The 13,934-nt window shown below is 43.3% G+C and overlaps 1 protein-coding gene across 2 annotated transcripts in view; it reads left to right on the forward strand.

Annotated features, from left to right (window-relative positions):
- Nucleotides 1-9,203, forward strand: part of XKR6 (XK related 6) — a 197,533-nt gene extending 188,330 nt beyond the window's left edge. For both annotated transcript variants that reach the window (XM_061989862.1, XM_061989863.1), the window contains one exon: nucleotides 8,239-9,203. In XM_061989862.1, coding sequence (XP_061845846.1) covers nucleotides 8,239-9,203 — 965 coding nt within the window. The remainder of the gene's footprint in view (nucleotides 1-8,238) is intronic.
- Nucleotides 9,204-13,934: the final 4,731 nt, after the last annotated feature.

Below are 13,934 nucleotides of genomic sequence, written 5' to 3' on the forward strand. Positions count from 1 at the left end.
TTTACTAGTACGTATGGAAACGGCAGACTCTTCCAGCTGGGCTCAGGGTCAACGAATACTCCTGGCTCTGTTTCTCATTTCCTAGTTCATATGTCACCACGGTGACCCAGGTTCTTTCAAGGCTAAGGTTTGGGTTTGAGGTTTTTTTTCATGAGCCATTATCTGGTGGAGAGCCATTATAGAAGATAAAAGATCTCAGCTAAGTGAGATGAGGCTTGTTTGAAGATCTGTGAATATATAAGGACTGAGATTTCAGCTAAGTGCTGCCATAAATGTTTCAGCTATGGAGTGGATATCAGCAGGGTTTTTTTTCCTGCATAAATGGGTAAAAAATGAGATACCTGGATTCAGCATCCTAGAAAAGGGACAAGGCTATTACAGAAAGCAAATAGTGGACTTACACACTTGTGGAGATTGAGTACATACATGTCTGTTGAAGTTAGCCTCCTTATTGATGTAGTAGTGAGATGTTATCTTACAGCTACCACTTTCTTCAGGATGGTGATAATTCTATCTGGCTGTTCAAGGAAATGTGACTTGAAATCATCTTCTGGCTAATTGAGGCACCTTCTCTCATCAGGACGGGTGGGGGGAGGTCCTTTTTTTTCCTGCTTGGCCTTCAGGGATATAAAATTACTGTGTTGCATCCCTTGAATTTGCCCATTTATGTTGGGTCTGTCAACTTCTGCTCTGCAGGATCTGATGCTAGCTATTCTGCTCATCTTGCAACCTGGAACAGGTTTCCCCAGCCCTCCTGTCTTCTTTCTTCAGCTTGCTGGGACTCGGAGCTCTCCTCTGGAGTCTTGTGGAGAGCTAGTGAATGCCAAACCACTGCTGCCTAGGCTGCCCTTCATCTCGCCCACTTCTCCTTCTTTGGTCATTTCAGTTTGATCATTTACACTACAGGTAGAGTCAATGGAGAGACAGAGAGGTATTTCTAGAGGGCAATTCATCCCATGCCTCAGACAGCACTTCTTGGGTGAGATAAACACTGAAGCATATGATGCAAAGAAAGTCTTCATTAAGAATATTTTAAAACAGGGGGTGGGGGGAAGCTTTGCCAGTCCTTATGGGGGAGGTGATAACCAAAATTTTCAACAAGAGATTTGGTACTTTTCTGAGGGTATTCAAGGACAATCCCAGAGAGGCCAGAATATCCTATTTCTGCTTGGCCTGGGGTGCTTGTGCCTCCTGCAGAGGGATCAGTCCCTGGCTTGCATCCAGGAAAGGATACCAGACTAGATGGCCCCAGGGCTTGTGCCCGTTTGGCAGCTCCTGAGTTCACAGAGGAGATGAATAGGAGGAGAAGTGACAGAAGCAGCAGAGATAATGAGAGCATAGATCAGAGGAATGTGGCTGGTCACCTCTTCTAGCAGTAGAGAAAAAGGAGCATTCGGGGAGAGCTGAAAGGCAGCAGGATAAAAGGGGAGAAAAGCAAGACCTTTTGAAACACAATCCATGGTGAACCTGTGGACCTCAGTTGCTCAAGGCAATGCTAAGGTGAAGGCTGGAGGGGGAAACTAAAAAGAGATCCATTGTTTCTGGAGTCAGTGTGGATATCTTATTTTAGCAAAAAGAAAAGGGTTTAAGAGGCATTCACATTTCAGGACATGAGCCTTTTAACTGGCAAGGGATGGTAGGGCAGCTCTCAATGTGAGCAAGCTGTTCTGAAGTTGCCTTGCTATGGACTTTCTCACTCTCACAACAAAAGATTTGGGAACATGGATGTTCCCCTGGTATAATATGGAAGAGCGCTTCTTGTGCTAGTTTGGACATGGACTACCCTGTATAGAAACTTAACACAAGCCTAGTGTCAGGAAGTCCCAGTGGGATTCAGTGGTAGAAGGTCCTCTTCTTCTTGTCCAGACCCTTGAAGACTGATCCCTGAATTGAGTTACTTGCTTTGTTTCCTGCCTTTCTCAAACAGTCACCAGCAGTTTTCTGTTTCTTGCGGACTGGTGGTGCTGTGTCCTGTGGAAATCAGGTTCTGGGGAGAATGAGACTGTGCTGCTCCTTGGAGGAAGATCTCAAAAGAACTTCCTAGCAAGGGAGAAGATGCTGAGGATTTGAAACTGACCTCTTACCAGTGAAACGTGTTTTAAGAGAAAAGAGCAAGTGACAGGACATTGATATAATATCTTTTCCCAGTGTCAGACTCTGCCTTTTCTTACCTGGTCACTCCAGCTCTGAGTACAGAACAGAGGTGTCCCGTAGATGTAAGGAGTCCATTCCTGGGTCAGACTTACGAGTGATGTTCACCATAGGTGGAATAGTAATCATCTGCCATAATGGACTGGTGGCACTCTGGAGAAACTGGTTAAGGAAGTGTCCTGAAATCCTGTGAGGAAAATGAACGTGAAAGCTCTTGTGCAGCCCTTTATTATTTATATACTGGTAAGGATCCATACTTTTCCATGTTTGAAGTGAAAACAAATTGGGAAAATGAAGGAAAATGGAAAAAAAGTCATTCCCTTCTCTGAAAGGAAAGAAAAAAGAAAGACCAAACATCAAACTCCAACAGGAAAAATGAAAATCAGACCTGGAGTCTGATTCTGACCCTTTTCACTCTGACACAAATAAATAAAAACAGATAAGAAAGTAAGGGGCATCGACTTTCAGACAAGGTTGTTCCAAAAACTGACACTTGCTCACTCTCTTTAGTATATAAATGCATTTTCACTCTGTCTGAATCAAAATGAAAAGCTGTTCCTCGATTCGTACCGAGCTTCAGGGAGTAATGTGCTACCCAAAGGGGAAAACATGATAACAGGGTTCACAGCACAGAGGCCTGAGCAGCCAGTGTGACACTTGGCATTAAGCAAGAACTGCCTTCACACAGGGGCTGATGGAAGGTTTCATGTCCCATTGAATATTTGCTGTTCGGCTCACCCAGGAGAAATGTTGGTATTTTCCCATTTTGTTTCAGTAAAATCTTTGGGAGAAAAAAAAAATAAGTAGAGCACTGTTTAGGCATCATTTTCAGCTTTAAAGGGACAAGCACCACAGTAAGTATTTAGGGACTATGCTACAGCAAATTCCTTACAGCCAATAACCTGCAGTTGAATTCATGTTTAAAACCGCACACAAGCCAGTGAAAAACCTCAGCTGAACAACACTGTGAGTAAGGGACAAAATGCATATATTGTTAATTTTAAATACTAATGTTTTGTGTATGTGTGATTTGTCTACAGCTTTTATTACACTAGTTGTATAACTGTGTGTTAATTGTATAGCATGAATAGGCCAGATAGGCTGGGACAGCTTTCCATACACTGTTTTTATTCCTGTAGATATATGGACTTTAAAAACATCATCGGCAATGTAAGAGTAGCCCTCATTTTGATTCCTTCCTGTGTATATGGAGTTTTCAGTGACCTTCATTATCTTTCTGAGATGGCCTTTTCTTTTTCTGGGCCATCAGTAGGAACCAGAGGATGAAAACCAAATTAGGCTGAAATTAGGCTGCACCTGCAAGCTTCAACAAGGCTTCAGGAGCTTCCCTTGAACTTAAAGTGGTTCATGCTCCTCTCCTCCAGATCATTACCTGCATTACACTTGTATTCCACTCATGTTTTCATGATCTCACAAAATAGCTCTTGTTTCCCCTTCTCAGAGATTCTATTCCTAGGTCCAACATTCTTCCCAGAAACTTTAGCCTTCTAACTAGCTGCTTTGTATCCCACTGCTTTCTCACATCTCTTCACCATTTACTGTGACTTAGTCTCCCTGCCACCTGTCTTTACCACTGAGCACGGTTCATTAAATGCTTCCCCTCAGAAAGGCAAGAAGTAAGCATCAAGGCAGTTCAAGGTGACAAGTGAGTTCAGCTCCAGATTCAAACACCTAATGTGACTGCAGGAGAGATGTCTCCATGTGATGAGAGTGTCCAAGCTCCCCTTGTGTTTGTTTAATGGAGATGGAGGCACTGCTGCCACGGGATCTAAACAAGGACTTTCATACAGCCTGGCTCCACCAGCCATAATGGCTAAGGAAACAATTCAACCCTTGCTTAGTGTCATTTGGGATGCCCTGAGTACCCTGCCTCACTTCAACTCCCAGCTCAAAAATGTTCTTGTCTTTTGTATGCAAGTTTGTCACATCTGCCAGCTCCATATGGAGGTCTAGAATATCCTAGACCACCTCAAATCTTGCTAGATTCCCATCTGTGATGGTTGCACTAAACCTTAATTCTCCATTGAGTGAAGTAAGAGGCATTGCTTACCCATGAACACCCCAAGGCAAGACTCTAGAGTAAGATTTAAATCCTGTCTGAAATACCTTGTCAAGGTGCACTGTGACATGAAGGAGATCTGTTCCCTGCTTTAGTATGGATTTTATATGAGATAAATTCTTGGTTAAATCCTTGACATCTTAGGGCTTCTTACATCAAAGAGGGACATTATAGAGCTCTACCTCACCATACTGAATGTAAGTTAGGAGATGTCTCACCGTAAGGACATCAGGGCACATTACTAAAGGGATCTGAAGGACTCATTCTTGTTATGTGTCATTCAAGACACATGGGCTTGATTCCTCAGTGGTGCTGACTGTGGCCTGTGAGTCACCACTCATTGCTTTCTAGAAGATGACAGGAAGAGTTCAAGGGCTGCTGTACAGCCTGGTGCAGAGAGTTTGAAAAGATAACCTCAGTTTGACTTGTTACGGGATACAGACCTCACAGATGTAGCCACAGGGACATCAGCCATGGTAGCTGATGTCCTCCTGGCTCAAGGATGCCCAAAAAGAGGTGGCAGTGCATGGCAGGTATTTTCCGCTCCCAAGACTAAGCACAGAGTGGGAGGAGTGGGAGTGGGCTTATTTGAAGTGACTTCAGCTTTAAACCAGCTCCAACCCTTTGATAAACAAACTTTGGAAGGGAGTTGAAACCCACTCACACTACATGAAGGTGCGTCAGTCACCATGTGCAAAAGTCAGAATCCAAATAAAAAAATACTTCCCATGTGATCCAACTTACCAGAACTTTTTTTTGTTTGTTTGTTACAATTGGAGAGATCTCTATAGTTGCTTAGAAGTATGGCCTGGAGAAGTGGAAAAGAAAGGGCTGGTTTGGAATCGAAAGGGCTGGTTTATCCCACAGTCTGAGAATTGTACGTTGTATGAAGATCTCACAGGCTGGAAGTAACAGGGAAAGATGGGAACAAGAAGCTCATGGTCAAGATGACAAAAGCCAAGGTGTGCTTTGTCATTTAAGTCTGTATGAAATAGCCAGAGAATAATTTCTGTGGCAACACAGTAACTAGTACTGGAGAATTCTTTAGGTCACTGCATGGTTCCTGGCACCCCACTGACACTCAGGTCCAAATCTTGCTCATCACCAGCATGCCAAAACTCACATTCACCAGGGCTGTGGATTTTTAAACAACAGCAGGAATATGTTAAACTGTCTAGAGGTACTTCATTCTCCCCCTCAGATCTTAGTGCAAATGAGGAGGCAATAAACTGTTTTGTAAGGGTAGGACTCATCCCACCTGACTGCTGGTGTTTGCAAGTCCCCGTGCTCCCCCGTCAAAGGATGGAGTCAGACACTTTGGGAGCATGAGTCAACCCCTTCCTGTCCCACACATGGATCTTAGGACAGGGTGAATCACTTTCTGGGGGTGTTTGGCTGCCTCTGTTGACTCGAGTTGATGTTCAGATGACTGTCAGCAGGCATGGTACCGTGCAACGTGAGTGACTTAATGCACACAGTCTGAGCAATTTAGGGCAAAGACTGTGATTAGTGTAGGTTTCTGCAATGAAAATGTTACAGTGGGAAAAGGCTTTATGTGTATACCCAGTTCTTGTTTCTGGTGTATTTTATTCCCCCCTCTATTCTAGAATAAATGAACCCAACAGAAACATTTTTAAGCCGGGGTGACACATCTGTCTCTTGTGGGTTGATGCTGCTTGAGTTTCAGTATACAGGTACATCTGACGCCATACAAGTTTCTAATGTAACAGCACTAAAATAAGATAATAAGTGACATTTTTTTCAGCTAATGATGGAAAGTTTTAAAACTGAATAGCTAGGAGATAGTGCAACAAACAGCACTTGTAATATCACTTACCTTAAGAATTTGATGTCATTGGTCAGCCTTCAAAATTGTCAATTATGTCTACCAAAAATGTAGCACATCTGTTAGGTTAAAACGAAATCTAATCTACATCTGCTTGGGGCTGAGGCTGTTCACTTTCAGAAGTTTCCATCCATTAGAATCCCCAAATCCTATGTGCAAGTGTTTCTTATCGGGGACTTGGTGACTGTGGTTTTCTTAAAGGTGGTGGCCTAAAGCGTCCCTCTTGGCTAAGGCCACCAATCTTACTGGTTTGTGGTTTGTTGTTTTCTTTAGATGCAGTCCGAAGTGCTCACATGTGTGAGCCGAAAGGCAAGGTATTCAGAGGAAGATTTTAGAGCTGATGGAAAAGTGTAGTTTTGGCAGACCTGGAGGCTGGGAGAATTTCAATGAGGGGCAGAGATGATTGTCTACCATCCTTCCTGGCCACTTTCTCCATCACCTCTCCTCCAGACACAGGCTGAAAGGAGGGAGATCTAACCCCACTGCACTGCAGGGTGAGCTCCTCAAAAAGAAGATAAAGTCTCTAGAGCGAGAGCTGAAGACCCGGTGGATCTTCTTTCCATCCCTGTGGGAGAACAGCTCCTTTTGGGCAGAGAGAGAAGTGGGAAGAGATCAGAAGGAGAAATTTAGGGTTTTCAGTCATTTCAACCTTTTAGCCCTAAGCAACTCAAGCAAGCTGCTCCTAGGGTTTTCTTAAAGTAGTAAAAGCAAAAAAAAGAGCTGAATCTATCTTCCAATACATTATATATCAGAGATGGAGGGGTGTTTGTTATAGTTTGTTTTTCTTGGAGCAATTAGCAGTTTTCCTTTACATGTTACAGGTGATACTTCCAAGCAAATCTTTGGCCAAGGCCCAATCAAAGTATAGGTACCAAATTACTGAGGTTCCCAAACATGGATCTTAGTCCATCATCTATTCCCTCACCTGCAGAGCAGTTGTCCATTGAGCAGCAGTGGGAGCAAAGGAATAAGAAGCCTGTGGCCTTTTATTTTCCTAGGACTCTGTCAATTTTTATTATAATGCTTTACTCTATTAGTTGTTCAGTTTACCTTGTGATAATCAGTGGTGGTATATTTTTTGAAGCTCCTGAAGTGTCATGGGGTACTGTTTTATCCTTTAGAGTAAATAAGTAGAATAAGTATTGCTTGTGATAGGGAATAAGATTAGACTCCTTTGGAATACCATGGAGTGTCTGCCCCATGCCAGGGGCACATTTGGAAACCGAGAGTGATCCCAGTGCAAGCAATGCTCTCACTGATTGGAGCAGTACTGCAGGCTGTAGGTTCAGTGGGCAGAAGTGCATGCTGGTAATGGCTCTGTGAGTGGTCCCAGGGGACGGATCAAACTCAAGGTCTCTTCAGGACGTCCCACCAGGAACAGAATGAGGCAGGGCTGGAGACATGACTGCAACTCAAATCTGTACCATCCAGGAGGCAAGGCTGGAGATAAGCTACATTCAATGTAGGTCTTCAGTCTATTCCAGAAACAGAGTAGAGGAGTTGTTGGGGGGGATCAGATTCTTTGGCTTGGGACCATTTGGAGGGAACTGATGAGTCTTGATGTTCCCTATATTTATATATTCATCTCATGGGACCTCAAGGTGATGAAAAAATCTTCCCATTCTCCCCAAAGGTGAATACAAACAGGGATTCCTGATTAAGGCAGAATCGAGTACGAGTCAATGTGAACATTGCTTGCATGACAATATTGGAGAATAAAAAAGATCCATGCAGTTACAGGAATATAGATGTCCTGCTCTTGAGGTGGTGTGCTCCCAGACAGACCTATTTCTACAGAAAGTAACCCTTGCACTTGGGCTAAGTAACCCTCGTATTTGGGCTGCAGCATTTCGATGGGATCTGGATTTCAATTTCTCAAATATTCCACGTAAGAAGAGCAGAGCTGGGGTGGGGTGGCCAGAGCCAATGACTCGTGAAGATCAGCATAATGTGCTGTGCCAGAGAACTCCTGAATATAGCATCATTTCTCATTCCCACACTGATATTTCTGTATTTCTCTCCTCCAGACTGTAAGGACAACCTGGCGTGAGTTGAACCTTTGGGCTACTGAGCCTGCCCCAGATGAAATAATTTAGTGAGCAGATGATGTTTTCAACCAAACCTCCTGTCTAACTCAGTGGATCTGTGTGTCTTCCGGCAGGTGTGTCCTCTGTGGCCTCCCTGATGTCCCTGGCTTGGGTGCTAGCCTCCTATCACAAGCTTCTTCGGGACTCTAGGGACGACAAGAAGAGTATGAGCTACAGAGGGGCCCTCATCCATCTCTTCTGGCGCCTCTTCACCATCTCATCCCGAGTTATTTCTTTTGCTCTCTTTGCTTCCATCTTCCAGCTCTACTTTGGGATCTTTGTAGTGGTCCATTGGTGTGCCATGGCTTTCTGGATCATCCATGGTGGGACAGATTTCTGCATGTCTAAGTGGGAGGAGATCCTCTTCAACATGGTGGTAGGGATTGTGTACATTTTCTGCTGGTTTAATGTCAAGGAAGGGCGGACTCGATACAGAATGTTTGCGTATTACACGGTAGTCCTGACGGAGAACGCTGCCTTGACGCTCCTTTGGTATTTTTACAGAGATCCTGACACTACTGACTCATATGCCGTGCCAGCACTGTGTTGTGTCTTTCTTAGCTTTGCTGCTGGGATAGCTTTGATGCTGTTATATTATGGTGTGCTGCATCCCATGGGGCCAAGAGCTAAGATCTTTGCCAGCTCCTGTTGCGCCGAGCTGCTCTGGGGCATTCCTTTGCCCCCCGATGTTGAGCCCATGGCACCCCAAACCCCTGGGTACCGGGGGGCCCAGGCTACGCCCACCAGAGCGGTCACGGAGCAACAGGAGGAACTCACAGCTGACACTTGCTTGCCCGTTTTCCAGGTGAGAGCAATGGTACCATCTACTCCATCTGGGCGACCCTACCCCCCCGAGGGGCCTCTCATTAAGATTGACATCCCAAGAAAAAGATATCCTGCATGGGATGCTCATTTTGTAGACAGGAGGTTAAGAAGAACTATCAACATCCTCCAATATGTCACCCCCACAGCTGTAGGTATTAGGTATAGAGATGGACCTCTCTTATATGAGTTGCTACAATATGAATCTTCACTTTAAAGCTCCTTAAAGCAAAAGTAAAAGAGGGGACCTTATTTTTGTTTACGGTAAACACAGATCATGAAACAAACACAAACCTTCAGATAAGCTTTCTTTCTGGTTGCTGTATGTATAAAAAAAAAAAGATATTCTCTATGTTTTGTAAGTAAAAACAAAAAGAAAAACTTTTCTTTTGTTTTTTACACACAAGAAACAGTATTTCAACTTCCACACCTAGGATTCACAGGTGGAGAAGGAGGCATCTCCACACCAGTTTTATACCGTACACCAAGTGTAGAACATTATTTATGGGATTGGTGCTGATTGAAAAATAAAAAAAAAAAACAAACAAACAAACCTACAACTGCCTTATGCCCTTAGGTGCTGAGTTTCATTAAGTACTGTCACCTTTCTCATGCAAAACTCTTTTAATGATTATATGCCAGGAAAAACAAGCAAACCAACAAACAAACAACTGAAATAGAAACCTTAAAATTAAAAAAGAAAAAAAAAAGGAAAAAAAACCAAAAAAAAAAGAACAACAACAAAAAGAGAGAAATGTACAAAAATAACAAAAATCTTGTTGCTCTTATTGGATTTAGCAGAAAAAGAAAAACCCAAATGTTTAAAGATACGAAAGCAAAGCCAAGACACCCCCAGTGGAGTTTGATTTTTTTTTTCAACAGCTGAAAGACAAAATCAGGTCTGTAAACTCAATTTGGCACCGCATTTGTAACACCATTTGGTCAGGGCTGCGAGCCTTGACTGAGTTGTGTCACAGAGGCGATCCCACCATGTCACCCATTGCCTCGTGCCAACAGGCCACGCGTGATGGTCGGTTCGCACCAGATTTGTGTGCTAATACAGAATCTGATCTTGTTCCCAACAACTTTCACACACTGAAGTGCCACCGTCTTCAGTGGAGTCAGTTGCATATGCCTGAGCCCAGAATAAGGCCTGCCAACCTTGATTTTTGGAAAATAAGAAATCCGCAAATGCCAAAATTATATACCAAAAAAACCCATGATGTGAAAGTACATTTACACATGTAACTATTTCAGTAATAATAAAACTCAGCATAGTAGCAAAAAGCGAGTCAATTTAAAGGCACAATACTTGATCAGTGACTGGCAAAATAATTTGACCTACTGTATCATTTTAAGGCTGTGAAAGGCATACATGTATTATTTGTAATCTCGTGTTAAGACCTGTCATGTCTCATTCAGTGCGAGCCTTAAAGTGATTGTAAAGCATCCTTTGTTCCATTTTGGGGTTTTGGGGTTTTGATTTTTGTTCTGTTCTGTTTTGTTTTTTAAGGAAAAACAAAACATGAAAATCAGGATTTAGAAAACAAAACAACAACAAAAAAAAACCCAACAAACAAAAAGCAAACAACAACAAAACAACCAACAAACTTCTACAAACGGTAATAACCCTGTAAACTGACTCACGTCTCGAGATGATTTGGTGCTTTGTATTTTTGTTGATGTTGTTGTGATTTAGCTGAGAATTCTTCAACTCGGTACATGTGGGGAACTGCTGACAAAAACAAAAAAAACTGTCTCGTGTCACCCTCTACTGTAAGTACATGGCGAGAAAGAACCAACCAGAGGAAATCGAAGAGCGTAGTGAGAACATCGTGGTTTAGCTTAGCCTTTTCACCGCAAGGAGATGCTGCCACCTCCGATGATGGCAAAAGCCCCGGCGGTCACCTGCCGAGGGTTGTGCAGTTGTCTTGACATTTCCAAATAATCCGCTCGGTGTCTGAACATTCACATCTCTCAAATTCTGTTTCTGTACCAGATTCTCTTTTGTTTCAAGTTAAATCATGGGTTTGTGTCTATCCAACGCCCTTTTCTGTTCCGAGAGTATTGCTCCTTTAAAGGAATCTTCCCGTTTCAGGGCATCTTTTCAATCCCACCATCCCTCTACTTGGGAGGGGAAAAAAAACAACAACAGCAAAATGAGATGTTTTTAAGTGAATGCTGTAGTGTTTTCTGTGTGTAATTGCTATTTTTTATTCCAGAAATACTGTAACTGTCTAAGGTGCAAAACTCCCATGCTGGCCTATTCTGATGAGAAGATCAGCATGGGGGGGATATTTTTAAATTATGGTTTTCTTTTTTAATTTGAGGAATCAGTTGGGTTTTTTTAATTATAGTAGTATTTAAAGAAACTAGTACCAATTTTATATAACAGTTTAAAGAAGCTGGATGCTTTCTTCGCCTGAATATACCTGAAGAGAAACATTTTTTTCAATCAGTGATCCTTCAGAAGTGTTCTGAGAAAACACTGGGATTTCTTCAGTTGTTTCATTTTGTTTTGTAAAAGAAAACTTTTAACTGGTGCCTGACCCTTTTAAGAAGGGCAGGAGTCATTCACGCCAAACTATAGACACACGGCAAAATTTATTACAAGCCAAATTTTCACTGGTACTGTAATTCCCCAATCAAACTCCATTTCAGGCAAATATTTCTGGGCTCTGATAGTCACTAATATGACGGTCACATTTTCATGCAAAGGGAGGGATTTTGTCTTGTCACCCCATATCTAAATTCCTAAGTCCTTGTTTACTGTGCACATAAATACACACACATGTATGTTTGTGAAAAGCTTTCATTCCCCTTCTCCATTGACTGTGTCCCATAACCAGTTCCTTCTTAAGTGTCCTACTGCCATTTCACCCTGTTTCTTCCCTAATCAGTATGCTGTCTCCATCAAAAGAGGTAATTTGTGAAGTGAACTTGCTGTCCTCAGCTACTGAGTCATAAAAAGATAGAGGTGCCCATCCTCCAGCAACAGGCCTGCATTTCTCCTCCCAGGGCTTTCTTTTGACTTACCTTTAACACTAGTTTAAACTTACGCTGATCCAGTTCCCTGAGAATCATGCCTTGTGTTAAGTCTCTCCTGGGTCCTCCCTGTGCAGAGCTCTCCTCTACACATCTGCATTTCATTGACATAAGCATGAGAAAGGAATGGATGACAAACAATACTACTGTTCCTTGGGGACCTTTCTTCCAGGCATTTCAAAAACACTACGAGAAGCTGTCCCACTCCAAACCTGTCAACCTTGAGGTCTGGTTCAGAGATGTGATCCCACTCCCTGGCCCTACTGAACAGTTGGACTCTGCCACTTCGCACCAGGACAGTGAAATGAATTAACGAGCCAAGGCACACTCATCAGGAGTTGAGGAGAAGACCTTTCAGTGTTGCCTCTCCTGAGCATCTGCAGCCTGCCTTCTCTCAGGAACAAGACCCTTGCTCCAGACCACCACACCAACAGCCGTCTTCTCCACCCCATCATGGGAATGGAGGGGCAAAACACTCTAGAAGTGACCTTACCTCTCAATGCAGTGCTAATTTCTCACAACCAAACCAGCTTGACTAAGGGCTTGACACACTCCTGTTCCAAAGTCCTCCTCTTTCTGGCTCGTACTATGGATAATAATGAAGGCAGATGCCTCCACTGCATGTTAAGACTGTTTTATTGCGTCTACTTGCATCAACTTTCTGCCTCCGCTGTTCATCCTTTCTTTGAATGACATCCACTAGCATCTCAATTTAGTAAGAGATTTCCAGTGACAGCCTGTGTCACCCCTGAAGAGCTATGTCTCTTTGAAGGACTTCATTACAGCCTTAACGCAAAGCACGTGCTCTGCCACTACACCCGACGAGTTCATGGTGAACAGTTTGGTGTGGTGACCATTTCCTTTTGGGATTATCTGATCGTGTTGCCAAACAGCGCCTTTTGCCAAGACAAAAGCACGGGGAGCAAAATTACCCCCAGCTCTTTATTGGTACTAATCTCAGTGCTAAGAGTCTAGTCCTCTCCTTCTCAGATATTTTTCTGTCCAGAGTCCCTTTGATTTTTCATGTGCACTTTGTCAGGACCGTCAGTGACTTACTTTGATTTCACTTGATTTTTAACTCCTCAGCTTCACCCTTGTCGGTTGGTTGTACCATGTCCCACTTTCTCGACAGGTGATTCTCCTTGAGGGGTTTTTCAAACTGTCATGGAGAAGGTTGAATCCACATGTATTCACATCGTAAGATCAGTGAGTGACTTCTCTGGTATATTTGTACTCCTAGATTTACCCTGGGATCATCTAAACCAGCCAACTCTGCCGTGCCAGAGCAAAGCCGGGACGTGAGGGCTCCACCATCCTCAGTGTTACATCGTTCACATCTTCCCTGGCATGGTTTTGATCCACTCCAACGAGGCCTGGGCTGGGGCACAGCTTGCACAGGCATTGACATTGGCCAGAGACCATCCCCAATCTTCAGCTTGGATGCAGCTGCTCTGTATCTGGGGTGAAAGAGTTTAGTAGTGTGGATGTGGCCAGCACTTATCAGTTGGCTTCATGGCCAGAATGGATCCTGGCAGTGCTTAATTTACTAATAACGATGTGACTATATGCCACAGACCAGGATTCAGGACTTGCTGGATTACATCAGCATCAATCTGGCATTTTTCTGTGTTTTCCCCTATTCAGTGGACGAGATATTTTTCAGTTCACTTTTTGCTGAGATTATTTTGCAAACAGTGTCTCTTTTATCATGCTGATGCTAACTCATCCATCTCTTCGTCCGTCCATGTCAGATGGCTGGCATGCTTAGTGTGATAGCATTACACATCTGCAGGCAGCTAATTTGGAGACAGGAATGACTCAAACCAGACCAAATCAACAATGGAAAGACAAGAATTACAAGGTCTCTTCCCATGCCCTTGCCATGCTTTGCCACCCACATGAG

Source organism: Colius striatus, chromosome 2, assembly GCF_028858725.1.
Source record: "Colius striatus isolate bColStr4 chromosome 2, bColStr4.1.hap1, whole genome shotgun sequence".
Classification (NCBI taxonomy): Eukaryota; Metazoa; Chordata; class Aves; order Coliiformes; family Coliidae; genus Colius; species Colius striatus.